The 22,950-nt window shown below is 31.9% G+C and overlaps 1 protein-coding gene across 2 annotated transcripts in view; it reads left to right on the top strand.

The window, feature by feature from the left end:
- Positions 1–22,465, top strand: part of Megf8 (Multiple EGF like domains 8) — a 68,976-nt gene extending 46,511 nt beyond the window's left edge. Inside the window, exons 16-21 of one of the 2 annotated variants that reach the window (XM_074173936.1) lie at positions 8,852–9,009; positions 9,065–9,317; positions 14,618–14,902; positions 15,403–15,761; positions 16,426–16,786; positions 22,218–22,465. In XM_074173936.1, coding sequence (XP_074030037.1) covers positions 8,852–9,009; positions 9,065–9,317; positions 14,618–14,902; positions 15,403–15,761; positions 16,426–16,786; positions 22,218–22,387 — 1,586 coding nt within the window. In that variant the 3' untranslated portion in view covers positions 22,388–22,465. Of the gene's footprint in view, positions 1–8,851; positions 9,010–9,064; positions 9,318–14,617; positions 14,903–15,402; positions 15,762–16,425; positions 16,787–22,217 lie in introns of those variants that run through there. The other variant, XM_074173937.1, reaches the window with a different exon arrangement.
- The last annotated feature ends 485 nt before the right edge of the window (positions 22,466–22,950 follow it).

Here is a 22,950-nt window from a genome sequence, read left to right on the forward strand (position 1 = left end):
ACTTTATTTGAAAGGTCTTGGAAGCCTCTTTACAACGGTGTATGAAAAACGTAAATTTGCTGAACCGTTTTCGACAAAAATCAATTTTGCAGCTGTAATTTCCCGAATATTTTCAAGTAAGAACTGAAACCGAAAAATGTAAATTTCGTTAGTTCAGACTTCCATTTTTTATTATGATATGATTTAAAAACTTTGAAATAACAAATGAAAGTTTAAATCAAAAAGAATTGCTGAAAATAATAATTATATCAAACAAAAAAAAACTGGAAACAAATTATAAAAATGAGAATTAGAATAAGAATTGAGAGTTAGAAGATTTCAAACCAAGTTACTTTACCCAGTTTCACCCATTTTCTTCTGTTAGTTGGTATAATTTGTTATGAAGTGCCTAATTCACACATATTGTTCGGATTGGCTTCTTGTTGAGGTGATACCTCAGGTGTCTAATTTATTATCAAAAGAAAGCTGTTGAAATTTACTTTAGAGTTTACGTTCTGGTGATGACATCTCCCCCAACGTAAACGCCATCTATGTGATCGACCGAAGAATCAATCCACGAATATCAAAGATGAACGAGGCTCTCCAAAGTGGTCTGCTGCAAAGCAAGCTTTGACGTCAACCGCCAAACGAGATTCGTCTTCTGTCTTTCATTACAGCTTTTACTGCATGGCAACTAGATGAAAACGGCGCTGTCTGGTGTTGGATCAGGCATGATTTATCTTTGGGTTCTAGTATTATCTAGTTACCTCTCAGCGTAAGACAGAATAAATCTTGTTTGGCGGTCAAATTCAAAGCTTGGCCTTACAATAGCCGCCTTGAGAAGCCTAGTTAATTTTTGATATTCGTGGATTGAGTCCTCTGTCGATTCCATAGATGGCATGTTTGTAATAAGATGTTTTACACCTGTAACAATAAATTTCAACCATGTGAGTTGTTTTTTTTTTCAATTGTCATAACTTCGCCTCTATTGATCCCATTGAAATTAATTGTAAAGTGACTACGTATATTGATTGAATATTGCCTTAATGCAGTTCGAATTGTTAGAAATGAGATGGACATATTGTTAACGAATATTATTTGAAAATTATAGTACCAATCAGATTGTTTTAACAAAATAGAGTTTTTGCTTACTCTGAACAATAGATTTCTTGGTCACTGAATTGGGCGAAGAGATGCTCAGTATCTTTGATACTAGGTGTTCAAATTTCAAAACCGAACTGTACTGAAATCTAATTGGAAATAAAATATAATAAAACAATAAAAACAAAATCAAAATAAACAAAAACAATTGAAGACCTTGTTCTCCAGAAGGTGGCACATTCGCTTTTCAGCTACAAGCATCATCTTGGAGAGAGTCTTCACTGTACAAGGTATCTATATTTTCTAGCACAGAAGTGATTATACAAAAATTTTATTTCTGATTGCTATATTGCCATTTCAAATTTTATGAATGCCAGTCACCTCTCAGGAGTTGAAATTATGAAAAGATGAGAGGTGTGAAAATGTGCACAACCAGCCGATTCCTCTTTTCAATAATACTAAATCGTTTCTTAAAATGATGTTAAAGACGCCCTGTATTAGGCATCGAAACCACGTGTTATTATTTAGTCAAACTGCAGTATAGATGATCTGATTTATTTGTTTGGATCATGTATGAAATACATTCATTTCGTTAAATGGATATTCAGAGTTTACTTGGATTATTTTCTTTTGAATTTTTTTAAATTTTACCATTTTACTTATGTAAAATCATTGACAGCAACTCTTCAGCAGCTTATCAGATATATTATGATGGTGTTAGAAAGTTCCATTTGCTGGAAAAGGTTTGTTTCGTTTGTCTCAACTCACCACAGTAGTGTCTTTCTACAGGTTGTTTACCGCCTTATAATCATAATTTGAGATTTTGCCGTTTAATTACAAAAGTGAATCTATATATCATGGTGACATAAAGACATGGCAACGGCGGATGTCTAAAAAGTCCCTTTTAACGATTTGCAAATCTAACATGTCCATCGCTCTATTATAATAATAATAATAAAACGTCTTTATTCACCTGAAGTAAGAAAATACAGAATATACAAAAAAAATATTGGGGTGAATGGGCGGAGTGTCAGCAAAGCTGTTTTTAAACTCAACCTTCGAGAAAAAAATGAAATTTGAAGTGAATAAATGAAAATTACAGTAAATACAAACAATTTCAAAAAAAAATTATTATTCAGTCACCAAATCTTTTGTGTAAACGCATGAGCCACGGTCAGCACGAGGAAAGTGAACTAATCAAATAAACGCTCTTTGAGTGTTTTTTTAAAGTTTTTCAACGTGTAGCATCTGAATTCACTGGGCAGGAGATTGTAGAATTTAGCTGCGTTGTATGAGAAGCTGCGAGTAAAAACAGAAGACCTGTGTTCAGGAATGACCAGCACCGACCTGTTTCTAGTGGAAAAGCTGTTAATATTAGAGAAAGAATTCAGTTCAATTGGAAATTATTTAACTCTAGTGATTATTCTCTGCTTGTATTTCCACAAAATGTCGATATATTCAATATTTAACGAGAATAAGCAAAAAACTCTGCATGGTCAAGGCAAAGCTAGTTTTAAAAATCTTCGAATTTCAGATTAACCAATTGTAGTTTTTCATGCAAGTTGAGAATCTTAGCGACTGGAAAAATGTACAGTAAAATGGATTAACGGGGTCTCTCAGTTAATAGATATGATAAAAAATTGCAATTCACTATCGAAATAAAAAATAATCAGACCCTTCCTTTTCTTGATACAAGAGTTATTCTTGAAACTGATAATTCCTTGATCACTGATTGGTATGTCAAACCTACTAATTCAGGAAGATATATATATATATATTACTAATCTTTTCATAAATCAATTCAATACTGTGTTTGAAAAAAAGAATGTACACCCTTCTCTCAAACAAAAAAATCTTCTTAGAGACATTGATCGAAAATTCCTATCCCAGAAAACTTCTCAATAAAATAATTTTCAATACTGGCAGTAATACAAATTCCGATGTAATCAACAGAAATTTATGTAATACTAGTTAACCTATCAATTTTTCTTATAAATTTATACCTAATCTTGGAAATTCATCTTCAAATATCATAAAACTTTTTCATAATAAACAAAATATGCCAAAAAAATATTAAAACTATAAAGGTCTACTCAAACTGTTTGTATTAGTTGCGTATTTTAGAGACCTATTCAATGATGTAAAGAAATCGAATATAGCTCTTTTGGTTCTGGAGATATACAGGAAAAACAAAAAAATTCCAAATTATTTTTTTGACTATATCTTCTTTATTCGCAGACATATTGAAAATCTGTCCACATTTTGCTATTGGCACTTGATGTGGGCTCTCAGAATATATCCATGAATCTTTTATACAGGGTGTCATCTGACTTGTGCCACCCCCATCTTTGAATTTTTAAATACGGACCTGTATTTTTTGTTGTAGTTTTTGGATCGTAGACGTTCACTTCATACTGAGAAATTAAATTGAATTTTATATTTCGAGATTTTTCGGTAATATTCGATTATAATTGTGTGAATTATTCCCTTTTAAATTACGGCCCTGGAAATTGGTTGACTGAGTTGAATAAAAACATAATAGCAACTTTTACGTCTCCTTATGTACCGTAGAGTTTTTCGAGAGTATTTTTTCATTTTTAGGTACCTATTCATATTTTTTCCATTGCTCTGAGAGTTTTCTACAATGAACTTCCAATAAGAAAACCTTTTATGATTATCTGAAACATCTACAACAAAAATATATATGTATTTTGATGAGCAGAAAAAAAAAATGGTAGCAATAATAACATCTGAAACGAACACATTAATTATAATGAAAATTGAAATGAAGTAAGTAATTTATATACACAAAAAAATTTATTGTGCAATAAATGTTCGAATTGGAGTCCTTCCATTTCGAGAAAAATAATGGGACAATAAGATGGTCTGCAAGATCATCAGATCCTTGGACTATTTTCTATGGGGGACATTGAAAAATAGGATTTACACAGAAAGATAGAAAATGTGGAAGACTCGAGATTGAGGATTTTGAATGATTTCGCAACAATGCAGCAAATAAGTGTATTAATGGCAATAAATAATATGAAAAACTGAGTTTAAAAATGTCTCGAAATGAAAAGACTCCAATTCTAACATTTACTGCGCCAATAATTTTTTTGGGTACCAATATAAATTACTTCATTTTAATTTTCATTACAATTATAGTGTTCGTTTCGAATGTTATTATTGCTATCATTTCTGCTTATTAAAACACATATTATATATTTTTGATGTAGATATGCTTCAAATAATCATAAAGGGTTTTCTTATTCAAAGTTCATTGTAGAAAACGCTCGGAGCAATGGAAAAAATATAAATGGGTACCTAAAAATGAAAAAAAAACTCTCGAAAAACTCTGCGGTACATAGGGAGACGTGAAAGTTGCTGTTATATATTTATTCAACTCAGTCAACTCAGTCAACCAATTTCCAGGGCCGTAATTTAAAAGGGAATAATTTACACAATTATAATCGAATATTACCGAAACATCCCGAAATATAAAATTTAATTTAATTTCTCAGTATGAAGTGAACGTCTACGATCCAAAAACTACAACAAAAAATACAGGTCCGTATTTAAAAATTCAAAGATGGGGGTGGCCCAAGTCAGATGACACCCTGTATAAAAGATTCATGGATATATTCTGAGAGCCCACATCAAGTGCCAATAGCAAAATGTGGACAGATTTTCAATATGCCTGCGAATAAAGAAAATATAGGCAAAAAAATAATTTGGGATTTTTTGTTTTTCCTGTATATCTCCAGAATCAAAAGGGCTTTATTCGATTTCTATATATATATATATATATATATATATATATATATATATATATATATATATATATATATATATGAAATCTGAAGTTTTCACGGATAGGAATATGCTGAACTGGTTTTTCCGGGTATTTGATCCGTGTATGTGATATTATCTCTAATTTCACCGACGTTTCGACAAAATCTCATTTGTCATTATCAAGGTGTGCTGTTACGTGTTCAGAAGTTTGTTGACCTTGCTCAACTCACTTCTTACTATAATGGTAAAATGGTATTCGTTACGTGTTCAGAGATAGAGTAGTCCATAAACCCTCTGGTAAAAACCCCAGGTAAAACTCAACAACATTTAAATAGTAGGTAGTAGAGGGTTTATGGACTACTCTATCTCTGAACACGTAACGAATACCATTTTACCATTATAGTAAGAAGTGAGTTGAGCAAGGTCAACAAACTTCTGAACACGTAACAGCACACCTTGATAATGACAAATGAGATTTTGTCGAAACGTCGGTGAAATTAGAGATAATATCACATACACGGATCAAATACCCGGAGAAAAACCAGTTCAGCATATATATATATATATATATATATATATATATATATATATATATATATATATATATATATATATATATATATATATATATATATATATATATATATATATATATATATATATATATATGTATATGTATGTATTCCGATCACCTCGAGATGGCAGTAATAATTGCATATAAAAAGGCTAGCGGCGCAACTGCGAGTTAGTCTGCATAGGAAAGGCGAAGGAAGCGAAACTGTCTATCGTGAAATAAAGTAACACCCGTCAATAAAAGTATTTTGATTTGACTTATTGTTTTTATGTGTGATTTGTTAGTATGGAGAAGCGAAAAATCGACAGTGAATGCAGAACGTTCCAAGAAAAATTGAACTTTCAGTATTTTGTGATTGAGTCCAGTAATAAGGCGCTATGTTTAATTTGTAATGAAACGATAGCTGTTCTCAAAGACTATAACATTAAACGACACTATGAATCGAAACATCTTCAAAGTTACTCCAAGTATACAGGAAGTTTGCTGAAGGAAAAATTTGGAGCTTTGAAACGCGGACTCAAATCGCAGCAATCTTTGTTTACCAAAGCGAATACTGAACAAGAGTCTGCAACTCGCGCCAGCTTTCGTGTGGCTATTGAAATCGGAAAACGTGGCAAACCATTCACCGATGGAGAAATGATAAAAGAATGCTTGATTGCAGTAGCCGAAGAAATATGCCCCGAGAAGGTAAATTTATTTAAAAATGTCAGTTTGTCAGCAAACACCGTGGCTCGGAGGGTGCAAGACATCGCAGAAAATATATCATCTCAACTGTCTGACAAAAATGGACATCATGAGTGGTTTTCTCTAGCATTGGATGAGTCAACGGATGTGTCAGATACTGCTCAGGTGTTGATTTTTATTCGCGGAGTAGATAAAAGCTATGAAGTGTATGAAGAACTTCTTGATATTGATAGTATTCACGGCACGACAACTGGGACAAATATTTTTAAGGGAGTTGAAAATGCCATTAATAAAAAGAACCTTTGATGGAGAAATTTGAAATCTATAACAACTGGTGGAGGCAAAAATATGTATGGTAAAAATAAAGGAGTGGTTGCACTTGTGTCAAAGGCTGTAGAAAATGATGGTCGTTCAAAACCATTAGTCTTACATTGTATCATTCATCAACAGTCCTTGTGCGGAAAATGTTTGGATATGTCTGAAGTTCTAAAACCAGTCATATCAGTTGTTAACTTCATCAAATCCACTGGGCTGAATCACCGACAATTCCGCGAGTTTATTCAAAAGATTGGAGAAAATGATTTACCTTATCATACTGCCGTACGCTGGCTTAGTTGCGGAAAAGTCCTTAAACGCTTTTTTGAACTTCGAGCAGAGATCGAATTTTTTTAAAATGAGAAGCAGCGCCCTTTTGCCGATTTACAAAATAGTGAATGGATGTGGAAGTTAGCCTTCTATGTCGATTTGACAAATGATATAAACGAACTGAATTTGAGATTGCAAGGAGAAAATCAACTCCTCCCTGATTTGTACACCAATATCAAATCCTTCAGGCAGAAAATAATACTATTTCAATCGCAATTACGTAAAAAATGTTGCACACATTTTGAAACATGTGAAATATTCAGCCACACTACATAGACCGAATTTCCCGTCAATTTTGCAATCGAAACTTTGAGTGCTTTGAAGATAAATTTTGATACTCGTTTTTCAGATTTTGATGTCATTGCGAATGAAATTAAGCTTTTTCAAAATCCTTTTGATTGTGACATTGAAACCCTGGCTCTGGAAGTCCAAATGGAAATTATTGATTTACGGTGCAGTGATATGCTTAAAAACAAATATCAAAATTCATCTTTGTTGGAATTTTATAAGAGTCTTCCACTGGAACAATTTTATAATTTGCATAAATTTGCTCGTGGGTTGTTTTCTTTTTTTGGTACTACTTACTTGTGTGAGAAAACGTTTTCCAAGATGAAGTACATAAAGAATGTTTACAGATCTCAATTAACCGATGAGCATCTTAAATCTCTTTTGATAATTGGTACAAGTAAAATTGATCCACAACTACAAAGTATTGTCGGTGGAAAATCACAATTACATGAATCTCATTAGTGTTTTTGTTTTACTGTGATTCATTACAATTATTTGTTAGTTATTAATATGCTTACACTTAGATACTTAAGTTAACTTTTCTTTGTCATCATTTCTGTCGTTAAGTTTTACCTTTCAAGTAAATAAAACCGAGTAATTATCATTCTGTGTTTTCTTCTTCAACTTATCACAGCAATAGTAACAACAATTAGGTAATCATTGGCTGTCGCGGGCCAGATTGATGACAGTAAATCATTGGCTGTCGCGGGCCGGATTGATGACACTGGCGGGCCGGATTTGTCCCGCGGGCCGTAGTTTGGAGATCCCTGCACAAAATTAGTCATGATAACTGATATTTTTCAGACAAGCAAGCATAAGAATCATATAAAATTACCTTCTATTGACATAGTAGGATGCGAGCGATTTTTCTCATATTATTGACACTCAACACAGCTAGCTGTTGGCTGATCATTGTCACTACCCCAAACTTCACCAACAAACAGGCGAACGTTATTACACAACCAGACGGGTACATCTGTGTAATTAGGACATAAAGGTGGTAAACAACTTGAATATGAAAAGATTTCTAAAAAAATTGGAGATTTATCTAAAAATTAAAAACCCATCATAAACTATGAACTTGAACAAACCTAATGCCATTTATAAATGATTGAAGATTAAGCCCGAATTACATTAAATAATATTTGCCATTTTCAAAACAGTATTTTATGTTGAAATACTGAAAATATTTACCATGTCATTCTTTAAATACTATCATCCTTTGAACTGTAAATATGAAAGTTTTGAATGGAATCGATTACATGTTTTTTTGAATCAAAAATAGTAAAAAAGCTTGTACATTCACTAGTAGCTACATTAAGAAATTGCAACTTTTCTGTAACAAACATATATAGGAAATAATATTACTGGAGTTTTATCCCAACATCAAACCGTTATTTTTAACACTTCAACACGTGTTTCAATCACCAAGTGATCATCTTCAAGGTGTTTAAATAATGGTTTGGTAAAACTCCAGTAATATTTATTACTACACCAAAGGTTCCAAACAGTGCATCACAAGTAAATATAGTTATGGATGGTTTGTTATTCATATGAATTCCAATTTCAGAACCAAGTGCGGCTAGTGGTCCTATTAAATTTTGTGTGTTTCTCCACGAAAATAACATCAGTTACCCAGAAAACATTGCCAATTTTAATTGTTGATTATAAGAAATAATATTATTAGTATATAATTGACTTTTGTACAGTAATCGAATCTATTCATTATTTATTTTGTGATTATTTCATCTCATTAATGTTTGTATCGTTGATTGCTTGCTTTGCTAGGCTGTGTCCGTGGTCAGTGTGTCCAACCTAATAAGTGTCTATGCGACTTTGGCTATGTTGGTGCTAATTGCAGTATCCAATGTCAGTGCAATGGCCATGCTAACTGTGAAGGCCCCGACAAATTGGATAAGTGCTTGTCTTGCCATAATAACACCATGGTGAGTTTCTCACCTGTTCTGTAGAAACCACTCAATATATTTCATTATGTTTCAGGGAGAGCAGTGCGAAAAATGTAAGCCATTATTCGTTGGAGACCCAGCAGACGGGGGTTTGTGTGTTCCTTGTGTAGAGTATTGCCATGGTCACAGTTCGTTCTGCGTTGATAATAGCACTGATCTGGATCCAGATGATTATATTGACTATGAATATCTTAATGAAAATTTAAAAGAAGGTCCTAAAGCAAATGCCCGCTGTTTGAGGTGTGCCAACTTAACTTCAGGCCCTCGTTGTGATGAGTGCATTATTGGTGAGTTACCTTTAATTTCTGATCAAAAACTGATTTTCATGTGATCAAATCATTGTTTTATTTTCATACTCTGGTTGTGATTGTAGAAGTTTTTAAGTTTATATGTTGTCAAAAATTCATTCATCTTTGAAAATAATCGATATTCATTGCTATTTTCTATAACAAATAATGAAACTCAGCTTTTTCAAAACTTTGTATTACAGTTCAATTCATTTACATCCACCTTGTCTAATAATTATATTAAGATTGGCAAGTAACCTTATTTTCAAATCCTTGTTTTTATAGAATAAATCATATATGCTTTTTCTGATTGATTCGGCCGTTACTTGATGAAGATCCATAATAATTTCAAAAACTACACCTTACGATTTGATCTCCACAAACTTTATTTTGAAAAGTATATCACAAAATGTTTCGCTAGCACAGTAGCTTTTTCAAGTGATTTATACTTCAAGTTGTTCTTACATTAATATTTATATACTACAGGTAACCAACAATTGAAACTACCTCAAAAAAACTACCTAAACCTCTACCTAAGGTACCTGTTCAATTATGATTACCCGAAGCATATTACCTCACATCTACATCGATAATAATTCTTTCTCGGTTTTTAAGAAAACAAGTTCAATCATGACCTATTCAAATTCAGTTGGTCATTCATTTGAATGTTTGAATTTTTAAGTTTATTAATTTCCATTGCTTCCAAATGATTCAGTTTCAAACCTTTATTTTCTATGTGCAAAATTTCGAACTCTTCATCAAAGATATGATTTTCTTCTAGAAGATGATTTGAATGTGTTGAATTTGTTTTTTTTTTACATAGCTCATATGATGTTCTTGGATTCGATTCCTGAATGTCCTGCCCGTTTGACCAATATATACCTTAGGGCACGTTCCACACTTTTATTTATATACTTTTGATTCCTCGAATTTGGATGTTTTGCCTTTATTATTTTTAACTAACTTTCCCAACGTATTACTTGTTCTATATGTAATTTTAATATCTCGTTTCCTCAAAAATGAAGCCACTTTTTCCGTTGGTTGTCCAAAATACGTTAAAGCTCTATAATTTCGATTATCTACTTTATCAATAGGAAAAACGTCTCGAATCGCTTTTGCGTAGACTTTCTTGACAAGTATTTTCTTTATTAGTTTGGCTTTAAACCCATTGTTAACCGCAATTTGTTTGATGATATTGAGTTCTTTATTGAAATTATCTATTGAAAGAGGAACATAGTATAAGCTGTTACTTTTTGTTGATAAGAATGGGTAGAATCGTGATGTATAGTAATATCCATATAGGACCATTTGTGATACATTGAAAAATCATGTTTGTTGTTCATTCTACTAATTGGTAGGTCCAAGAAATTGATTGAGTTGTCTGCTTCTATTTCAATAGTGAATTTAATGTTTTTATGAATTTTGTTAATATCCCTATGAAAAGAATCTAGCAGATAATCAAAATTATAGAGCTTTAACGTATTTTGGAGAACCAACGGAAAAAGTGGCTTCATTTTTGAGGAAACGAGATAATAAAATTGCATATAGAACAAGTAATACGTTGGGAAAGTTAGTTGAAAATAATAAAGACAAAACATCCAAATTCGAGAAATCAGGAGTATATGAATTGAGTGTGGAACGTGCCCTAAGGTATATATTGGTCAAACGGGCAGGACATTCAGAAATCGAATCCAGGACCATCATACGAGCTATGCAAATAAGAAAACAAATTCAGCATATTCAAATCATCTTCTAGAAGAAAATCATATCGTTGATGAAAAGTTCGAAATTTTGCACATAGAAAATGAAGGTTTGAAACTGAATCATTTGAAAGCAATGGAAATTAATATACTTGAAAATTCAAACATTCTAATGAATGATCAACTGGATTTGAATAGATCACCATTATTGAACTTGTTTGATTATTTGCCTAGTCAGAGTTGTTAAAGGAGTTCCTATTTTTGAACAGAAGACAAATCGTTTCAAATATACACAAGGGGACTATTATTGGGATTCTGTTAGAAATAAAAAGAGGTCGACAAGAGTCCCGAGGCTTGCCTTTACATATGCAGTGTATTGCACGTTTTTGTAACACTAGTACTAATTGAAAGCATGTGATAAAACAGAAGCAAATACTATTTAAAAAGGTGGGATTCAGTAACAAACCATTCTAGCTACTGTCGATCCAAGCTCTGTTGCAGATACTCGTAATGCTATTTCCAGAGGAGAGTTTGGATTTCAGGCTAATCACATGATTGTCAAACTTTAAATTATTATCAATGAACAAGTCAAGGAATTCAGAGTTGGATACATTATCAGTTAGAATATAAATATTGTTAATTAAGCTCAAGAGGTTCCACTCAAATCAGTGTTTCACTCTCTTGATGTTACTCTCAATAGCTTTATACAGCCGACTACTATTAGGTGTATGCTAAAAATTGTGTTGTCATCAGCAAATAAAATAAAATATCTTGGATGTTGATGTATGTTGAATCAATAATCCATACTATGAGTGAAAGTGGGCCCAAGACCGAACCTTGGAGGACTCCACAAGTAATTTTCCCTTCATTGCAAATAATTTTGCCTTAATGTGGGTATGAAGTGGTTTTGACAATCTGAGTGTGATGGTATGACTCAAACCACTGGCACCGAGACTTACACTATATCTACTAAGTTTCCGTAAAATAATTTTTCATGATTCATATCATCAAATGCTTTGGAAAAATCACAGAAAAGAGCTGCCACTATTTCTTTGTTGTTTATATTATTATAAACATTGCATGGAAATGCAAATATGGCACCATTTGTTTATTTCTGTTTCTGGAAACCGAACTAGCAATCATTTATAATTTGTTTCCATTCAGAAAACAAAGAAGTCTTGTTTCAACTAATTTTTCAACAATGTAGCCATTGTAGAGATTAGATAAATCAGGCGATCTCTCCGGCCTTTGGAAGTGGTAGTACGATCCACTTTTTCAAAAAGCTGGGAAAAATCTTTTAAACAAATCATTCATTACACAAACTAAGATATAGTACTCTTATAGTAATATTCACTAAGTTTTTTTGATATATTACTGAATTTATCCATCCTATTTTTGTAAAATTTGCGTTTGGATAGTTTGATAACATTTCTGTAAATGGTTCAGTGATGAAGAAAGTAATGAATAAACAATGGAGCAGATGTAAATTTCCTGATGTAATGTAGCACTCTTAGGTATTTTGTCAACCAATTTTCTTTCTCAAATTCAAAAATGGGATATCAGAAAGTTCTTCATAATTTCATTCAGAGGACGGACACATTTAAGGGAACTGACTGTATTTAATCATTTAAATTATACAATCTTACATTTTGATTTATCTGCATTAAAATTGAAAAGCGCCTTAGAAAAAACTGCTTCATGATCTGACAATCCAGAAGGAAGAACATCACAAGAAACTAAGTCGAAATCTAAGTTGGTAAAAAAATAATCTATGTTGGAATCTGTAAATTATGATAGGTGTATAGAAGATCATACATGCATTTCCTACTTCTAAGTTTTCAATGAATAAATTAACATTTGGGTTTTTTGATTCTCGGTTTGTATAATTATAATGAATGAATTTCATTACGATGTCATCGATGACATAAGCAGATCAAGCTTATTCCGTGACATTCAAAATCGTAATTCATGAATGAAGTGTGTGTATTTTCTATAATGTTATCCAATTTGGTACTGAAGAGCCTTAGGGCAAGTGTCTTAAGGCGAAACACGTGTATACCAGTTAGGGTGACAGTGTTCCATGTGAGTACAATTTATTACCATTCATTCAAAGTAGAACTCATGTGAATGATATCTGATTCTTATTCCTCCACGAATGTTCGATATACAAACTGAATAGAGAAAAGTATCTTCTGTATAATTCAGTGTTCATATAGAAGTATTTGTTTCGAAAGAATTTTTTCTTTCGTGTAATTCAATGCTTATATGAAAGTAGCTGTTTCAGGAGGACTTTCTTTCAGTTTGTGTCTGAAAGTTACTTCTTTGCATGATCTACACATCCATGTATAGAGTTACTTATTTTCAAATTGATTAATCCTTCCTTTCTTTGGAAGATTCTCTCATCCATTTTTTTTGTATCAGATGGAGTAGTAGAAAGCCAAAAACTTTCTTTCCCAAAAAATTAATCACTCCTAAAAATATAACCCTTTCAAATCAATATTTAAGTCTCCAGTTGAATTGACTTATACTTTTGGAGATAATTTACAGAGAATAGACTCCAGTCCGTTGAATAATGTATGTATGCCTTTAATTTAGTATAGTAAATTGTCGAAAATTCATATACCCTATCTTTCAGAAAATTATTAAATTTATCTACTACAATAAATTTCAATATATTCTGTAAATACTATCTTACTAAAAAAAATTGTTGTTCCTCGAAGAGAGGATGTTCTACAGAGTTTGGATTCAACATTGTACTTTAAGACACGCACAGGTTCATCTATCTTCACTAATTTTCAACAAGTATTCAGATATAGATCCTGAATAGACAAATTATCTAATGAAATGAAAATATCAGAGAATTTATTCTCCAGCGATTGAATATTCCGTTACGTTTTTACCGTTCAACTATATAGTTAAACTTCAGTACTACACTGACACAAAAACTTTAACTGAACTTCAGACTAATAGTCAAATGTCTATCGTCTTATTAGCTCACTTCGTGACTAGTCCCATCTATCTGTTGGTAGTGCTTATATATCCCAATGGAAGTCTTCGGAAGCTGATAGAAATATTCTCGAATCAACGCAACACTTAGAACGATAGAGCGATAGTTGCGTTGTGAGCGACCTCGGTCAAGTCACAGTTTTTTGGGTAGAAACAGCAGTCTGTCTTTAGTTTGGCTGTTATCTACTGTGAAATTGTCGGCTAATATTAAAGAACCAAATTTCACAGTTTCCTAGGTAAAGTTTTGAAATCTATTAAAAAATTGCTTTACTTTCTTCTGTATCATTAACATTTGGGGGTTTAAATGTTGGACTCGTATTTAAATTTACATTTTCTGAAGTTGTCCTGAAAAGAAATTCAAGGGACACTATTAAGTATACGAGGTAGGTTAGAGAGATTTAAATCGTTATAAGCCACGACTTTTAGATTAGTGCATTTGCGACGATGTTTTTCAAATGTCAGTTTTTGTAAATGTAAGTGTTTAAATCAAATAAATTCGGCTTGTTTGACAATTTTAAAAACTATTCCGTTTTGGAATATTAGTTGTATCTGTCACTCAATAATTTCGAAATTTTACGACACAAACGATTTTAGGCAATTTCCGAGGTTCTGAAGATCATAAAGATCCATGCCGTCCATGTGATTGCCACGGGCATGGTGATACTTGCGATCCTATTCATGGAGACAAATGCAACTGCCAAAATAATACCGAAAGTGACGTTTGCCGAGGAGTAGCGGACAAAAACTCTGCCCATCCCTGCTGGATGGTTCAGTGCTCTAAATGTAAGGATGGTTATTTGGGAACGCCCACTTCAGGTCATCAGTGTTATAAACAAATGCACGTTGACAACAAGATGTGTTTTGATGCCAAACCAATGGGTGAGTTAATTTTTTTCCACTACAAAGTCATCATTCTTATTTAAATTAACAAGCGCAATTGGTCCTCTATGTTTAATTGTTGAAAATAGGAAATGGAGGGACTTGATATGATAATATTTATAAATTTGATATGAATATTTTTTGGCAATATGTAATTGAATTTATGGTACTGAAAATAATAAGTAAGTAAGCAGTAAACGGTAAGCAGTAAGCAGTAACTTTGGTATTTTTTGCTTTGATCTACTTAAATAAAAGAGAATATTTCAATTTTTATCGACAAGTAGGTCCTTTTATGCTTTTGTGGTATTTTGAACTTGTTTGAGGAATTTCTAAACCCTTTTCAAAATGTTTTATTTTTCCCTGAATATTTTTTAGATGATTAATGACTTTAACAATTTGCATGAGTTTCACGAAATGTATCTGCCTAAGAATAATATGTACTTTGACCTTGATTTTGAAAAATTTAATACTAGTTATGATTTCTTGAATTTAAATTTCAGATGAATGTAAAATGAAACCAAAACCTTTACACCCTGGAGATGTGGTATTTTTTGTGATACAACCTCGATTTATGAATGTTGATATCAGAATAATAATAGATGTGACCCAAGGCAAATTGAACGTTTTCATGAGCACCCATGATGATACTTACATTGCCTACCCGAACTCTACAACAGGCCTTATTGACATCGATGTCGATGGTCAATATGGACACTGGGAAAATGGCAGTCTTAAAGCGAAAGATTCTTATTTTGAAAAATATGCAATGGGATTGAGGACATATATTACTATTACACAGCCTAAAACAATATTGCTTGTGAAACATTTGCAGGATAGACTAGTTATCACACTACCTGAGGTAAGAATTTTAAAATCATTGTGTGAATACTTGCGAATTCAATAGTATCTATCTACTATTTTTTAGTTCCTGAAAAAATTGACCAGTTTGTACATTTATTTTTAGTAAACATTTTTTTTGTATATTGTTAAAAGTAAACTTTCTAATAGGGAAAAATATAAATTCACATTATTATTTTTCATAGAATTGTGAAATAATACTGAAAACTGATGAGAAATATTCGTAACTTTAAGATAATTTTTCTATATTAATTACAACAAATTATGAAATTTCTATGAAATCTAATACCGGCATTTTTTTCTCATTTATTTGCAATGCCCGTCAAAAACTTTGAAAAACTCTCGATTGAAAAAACTTCTTAACAGTTAAATGGATTGTTTAAACCTGAAATACATTAGTTAATTTCAAATTTCCATTATACATTCTGGAATCATTTTTGAGTTTACACTTTTTCAAATACTATTTATTACGATTTCTTTGGTAACATCTAAAAAACTTCATTAGCTGCCTCCTTGATATTTAGATTTAATACATTTTCATTGTTTTCGGTATTATTACATATTATAACTTATTTTTTTATTCTATATTATTGACGTTCAGTCTCAAAATACAGATTAAAACATGTTGTTACATAATAATTATTAAACACATCATTTATTTTAAGGAGTATCACAGTTTGGAGACGACACGCTTCTTCTTGGTTCTACAAGCCTTGGAGCCTACCGATACAGACAAGAAAGTATCTTATGGCATCGTATTTTCTCGCCAGGATCAACTTCATATCGATTTGTTCGTTTTCTTCTCGGTGTTTTTCTCGTGTTTCTTCCTTTTCTTAGCCGCCTGCGTAGTTGCTTGGAAAGCAAAGCAAGCCGCCGACGTAAGAAGGGCCCGCAGAAGGCACGTCGTTGAAATGTTACACATGGCAAAACGTCCATTCGCCAGTGTAACATTGAACTTGAGTTGCCGACCTAAACCTAAAAAGTCGGCACATTATGACCTCCGGCCAGTAGCGGTGGAACCAACTGGTAAGGTTTTATCTATTTATAAGGATTAGATAACAATCGCGTCGATTCACTTATAATCTGAGTATGTAGGAATGTAGGTTTTTCACGGCTGGCGTCAATGTTTTGATTGGCTTCCGGATTTTGCCGTGGTCTTTTTTGGTTATAATCTCCAAACGTTTCAACTGCAACGTTTCAATTGACACATCAACTGCAAAATGCGGCAGTGGCGTGGTCGAAATACTCTTCTTGACGTGTCAACTCTTCCTGATGCGTCAACTCTTCTTGACGTGTCATTTGACATGTCAAGAAGAGTACTTCGACGACGCCATTGAAGATGACTGCCCCAGTTGCAGTTAAAACGTTTGAATTATATAATATTAATTATAATATTATATTATGTAATATATAGCAAAATGCTTTCTGAAAACTCCAATTTCGTAAAACATTCAAACAAAGATATATTTCTCAATATTTTAATGTTAGCAAATACTTTTAATCAGTTCATATGCACCACAGTAGTTAATTATATCTAAATGGTATTCTTCATTTGTCAAATTATTCACAAATGCTTGTATCTCAATTGTAAATTGAAATGCAAGCTTAAATTAATGTGAAACATTTTCCTTCAACACAGAAAATTATTACAATATGCGTAATAATTCATTCAGCTAACCTTTTTGGTAGTTTCTTCACCTGAAATCAAAACAGTTGAATTATTATTTTGTAAGTAAAACTCACAAGAGTATTTTTGACTCTTTTTTTTTTTAAATTAAACTAAACGGACAAACTTACGTTATGTTGAAATAAAAGCTATGATATTTATACTTAACCATTCAATGGACTTTTCATTTTGATATGGAAATAATATCTATCTTCTCCTTGCCAAAACATCAGCGGGTATTGCAACGTGTCATACAAACGATGTGTTTCAGATATTCGTTGCAGTTGCCTAGCATCGCGATGTTTATGCACAATATCGCGTTTTTCCAAGTTTTCACCAACAATGAGACATTCACGATGTTTCGAATCCTAAGTGCAAAACGGCTTTGTCGGGAAAAATTAGATCTTCCCGGTGGCGGCATTATTTTTAATAATAACTTCACAATAAAATTTATATTAAAATAATTCTGAACAAAACAAACCCATTATTAGTCAACTTTGCGATAATTCAAAACAAACCATAGACATAGATAAGATTACGTGAACTGTCAGTTGCATTTTGTTATAACAAATAACATGTCACTATTATCACTGATGTTTTGCCTTATTTATTATTATTATTTTTAATGAATTGATTCATGTTGCCATTACTATGTGGTAGGAGATCATCACGAAAAATGAGAAATGAAACTCTATGCTTTTTATACTTTTATAAAAGTGGTAAAAAACATAGAAAGTTTCATTTCCCATTTTTATTTTTATTGATAATATATCATATTTCAATACATACTATCCAATTCCCGAGAAAGACAAATCCAAAAACACAAAGTTCATCAAAAATGGGTCTAACCCTTCTGGAGTTCTTATATTATTATTATTGTTATTGATAAAATATTATATTTCAATACTTATTATTCCATCCTGACGAAGACAAATCCAAAAAAAACAAAAACCATAAAAAGTTAAGCAATTGATTGTAAACAGCATACTCAAGTACTTTCTCAATGGGCGGCAACGTATTAATAGGTCTAAATTCCTCAGCTCTTATAGTTTTATTTACCTTAGCAATAATATGAAGCAATAATATCATGTAATTCTCCTAATGAAACCATTTTGAATTTAGTTATAGGCAAGTAAATGTTAGAATCGCAATTATACCACACTTAATCACTTTGAATGCTCTCGATTATCTGGTTAATACTATTAACAAAATAATTGTTGAAATGTTCAACTAAGGATGTCTCTTCCTTGACAATGTACGAGTCTCCATTATAATCAAATTGTACCTGACTGAACGAGTTTTCATTACTACTTTTTACAAGGACTTTTAATGTTTTCCACATCATCTGAGAATTGTTTCTATATCTGTCAATTTTATACCAGTAATACTTTTCTTTTTTAACATGTTCACAACTTAATTTCTGTGTATTTTAAAGCTATCCCATTTGAGTACTTTTTCAGTTGGTGAAGATTCAATAAATGATTTATAGGCTTTATCTCTTTCCTTGATTTTACTATTTACTTCATTATCAAACCATGGTACACTATTTTTAAATTGACATATTCTTACTGGTGCTATATTGTTGATAACTGCAAAACAATTATCAATGATTTCTTGATAAATAAAATTTATATCTACTGAACTCAATGCCCATTCACAAGAAATTAAATTAGTTTTGATTTTATCAAGATTACTCTCACAAAAATTTCTTCTATATTTTTTTGTAATATTGTTTTGTTTCAATGGCTTTAATAGGAAGTTGACTGATATTACCATATGATCTGTGATATTGGGGGATAAGTGAACGTTGGTTATAATATCATTTTGATTTGATATAACATATTCAATTAATGTTTCAGATTCTAATGTGATACGTGTTGGTTCGGTTACAAATTGCTTCAATCCATATGTTGAGAATAAAGTCTCAAGTTTATTTACATAGAATGCATTTTCTGAGAAATTCAAATTAAAATCTTCCTTTCACGTATAGTCAGTGGGCACAAGTGCACAAGTACAAGTATGCCCACTGACTATACGTGCAAGATTTCTTTCTTTATACGAGGAATTGGACAAATTTCGGATATGCAGTTGGTTACCTCGTTCACAGGCAGATAGGGCGACGACAAACCTGTTGTTTGTTGTAGTCTTCAGCTTAGTTCGAGGAATGATGCTCTGACGGAATTCGATTTTCAATTATCGGAAATCATCGACTTTATGTTGATGATATACACTACCTTGCACTGACGAGTGGCCAAACAGCCCGAAACCGGTCTGCAAGTGTGTTCCAATAATTGAAAATTTATTGCGGCAGTTGTATCGCCAACAGCATATGCAGGAATAACTTCAGTGAAGAATCCTGCACTGACACCTGTCGGATTTAATTCAATGCCCTTCGTGGTATTAGCCAGGAGAGTTGTTGTTTTCTAATAGGTGTCAGTCCATTAACCTACTGTGTAGGGTGTTGAGACTGGCCTGAACGAATTGTTCTTTTAGATGATTTAAAATCTTCCGCTAGTAAAAAACGATTATTTGCTAACATAATGTCATCAAAGATCTCTTCAAGATGTTCCAAAAAAATAGCATCTGAACTCGACCAGGAATGATATAAATAACCAATAAACCATTTTGAAGATTTGAAATCAATTTTTAGGATTGTACACCAAAAATTACCATCAAGCACAAACGATTTATAACTAGAAAAATTAATATTTCTTTGAATATATAGAATTACTCCTCCAGTGTAACGACTATTTGAGTCACAACGCACACAATTATACTGATCAATTATTATTTCTGAATCTTCAATATCCAGTGTCGTTCTAGTTTCACTTAGCAGTAATACTTTAGGTTTGTATCGGAACAATACATCATGAATTTCATCCTTGTGTTTGATTATACTTTGTGCATTCATGTAAATAACATCAGAGCTTAACTGTAAATCAGGATTTCTTTCAAGTTTTTTTTGAATTGAATACTATTTTTACCGACAATTGTTGGCTTATTATTTATAAATTTAATAGTTTTTGTATTACCTACACTTGCAACAAAGTTTCCAGTTTTGTTTTGATTTTAAAGTAATAATCTCTTTGGGAAATGGTTTGGTATCCAGAAATCTTGATGTTAGAATTGCTCATCAATTTTCTATTTTTGAGGACGTGTTTAGCGATATCTGGTGATTCCAGAATAACCTTTATGTGCCTGTTCTTGTTAGGCATGGATTTACCCAAAAGTTTTATGTTATCCATGTTCAAGTTAAAATTTTGAAGCACATTAGTGATTATTTTCTTCTCCTAGGCAATTCTTTTATCCTTATTTTGTAAGGAGCATTCTTCGACGTTATAGAGAATAATATTTTTGGTTTTGTCTGTCTATCATTTCGCAAATTATATCTTCTTTTTCAAGTCCTGTGAAATCTATCTCCTTAGATTTAAGTGTTTCGACTTCTTCTTTCAGTTTTGTTATTTCACCTTCATGTAGGGAAATTTTTCTTAATAATTGTGGTACTTGTTTGAAGGAAGTTGTACAATCATCACAGAAAAAGAACATAGACCGTTTTTGCAACTCAAGAACTTTTAATTCCGAAGCAGTTAGTTTGGAGCAAGTTTTAGTCATATGAAAAGTAATTCTGCAACTATCGCATCGAAGAAAATCATCATTTTCATAGTCAATTGAACTTTTACATGTAGAACAGGAGACTACCATTATGGAAATAGTATCCTTCTCTAAAATTCTCAGGTGAACTACTGTTTGCTGTTTTTATTTCCTTACTTCCAATCACTGATGTTTTTACTTGGTCACTTTTTTCAGACCTTACCACTGGAATGTTTCAATTGTTATACTTTAATAACCGAACCGAAAGCGTAGCTCGTTAGTTTTCTATTTCACCTGTTCTCATAGATTAATATATTTTCTAACGTTCATGAAGATAGTCAATAAATATGACCTCAGATTTCTGTCGTTTTTGAAAAAGGACTTCTTTGGGATTTCATTTTGGGAAGGGTACTCAAAGGAAAAAATCCTACTACTTTTTACACTGTTCTGGAGGTGATGACATTTTTTCTAGAAATTAGTGTTCTCATGATATTTTCTGTGAGGTCACAGGAAATTTTGGGGATAGTGAAATATTTGAAAATTAAATTCATGTTATGGACAAAACTTGTTATGTTCCCAAGATCAAAGTCAGTGCCTAATATATGGCTATATATTTTATATGACTGAAATATGAGTTACTATATTTAGCCAATGAATATATAATAAGATTTATAAAAAAGATGAGATTTCATTTTGGGAAAAGTACTTGAAGGAAGAAATCCTACCACTTTTTCACTGTTCTGGTGGTGATGGCATTTGTTCTAGGAATTAGTGTTCTCTTCATATTTATGTGAGATCACAGGACATTTTGGGGACAGTGAAATATTTGAAAATTAAATTAATGTTTTTTTATATTTTAATTTGCTGTTGCATTTTCCATTCGGAAATAATTTGTTAATAGTTATTAATTTAAGTTATTGATATTTTTCTATGAACAATAAATATCAAATTTCAATCTCAACTATTTACTATGAACCAAACTGCTATTGTATACATACAGTATCCACTAAAAGGGCTGCACTATATGGAATTATTTTTAAAATTTCTCTGGAAAATATAATATTACAAAATATTGGTGTTAGCATTATCATGTCTATCCTAATAATAAATGAGTAGTATGCTGCTTATTCAAATAATAAATTGATTTAATGATTTAACAACACAACAGAACTACTTTTTATTATGGAATTTATTTTTCAGGCGATGGGATAGCAGCAGTGGCAACTGTCTTTGTTAGTTTACCAGGAGGCCAAAGCACGTCAGTCAAGCTAGCATTAGCTTCTTCACTGATTCTGCTTGCTAGACAATTTCCCACAGGTGGAAGAATATTCTTGAGGCGAAGATCAATACACGCTGCCCCTCCAATATAGATTTGTTTCAGTTTTTAAAACTTTATTGTCATTTTGTTACCTATTATTTATGAAATAAAATTTTTAGTATAAAAAAAATCAATATTTTTCTAATGATGGAAATTGATTAAGAAATAGAGATGACATCTCCCCTTATGAAGATTCTATCTATCCACAGCATCGATAAAAAACTCAACTGAAAATAACAAATGAGTCTCGACGGTGGTCCATTGCAAATCCAAACTTCGGCATTGACAAAAAAACATTGATGTCTTTTGCATACTTATCAGCATAGATGCTTTCTTTTTGACACTAATCACTTCGCTTTTCTTCATGAATCATATTTTTTTCACGTGCACATTTACAATGTACAAAACATGTTCTCTTGAACATTAATTATGAACAAAACTTCCCTGACTTTGATCTCAAGATCAAAGTCAGTGGCTAATATGTGGCTACATATTTTATATGACTGAAATATGAGTTACTATATTTAGTCAATGAATATATAATATTATTTATAAAAAAGATGAATGAAAATGAAAATCTGCTGGTATTGAAGAAGATTCAGGAACTTTCAAAAC

Source organism: Leptinotarsa decemlineata, unplaced genomic scaffold (genome assembly GCF_025532065.1).
Source record: "Leptinotarsa decemlineata unplaced genomic scaffold, Ldec_3_MD MMD2_tig00000505_RagTag_RagTag, whole genome shotgun sequence".
Lineage (NCBI taxonomy): Eukaryota > Metazoa > Arthropoda > Insecta > Coleoptera > Chrysomelidae > Leptinotarsa > Leptinotarsa decemlineata.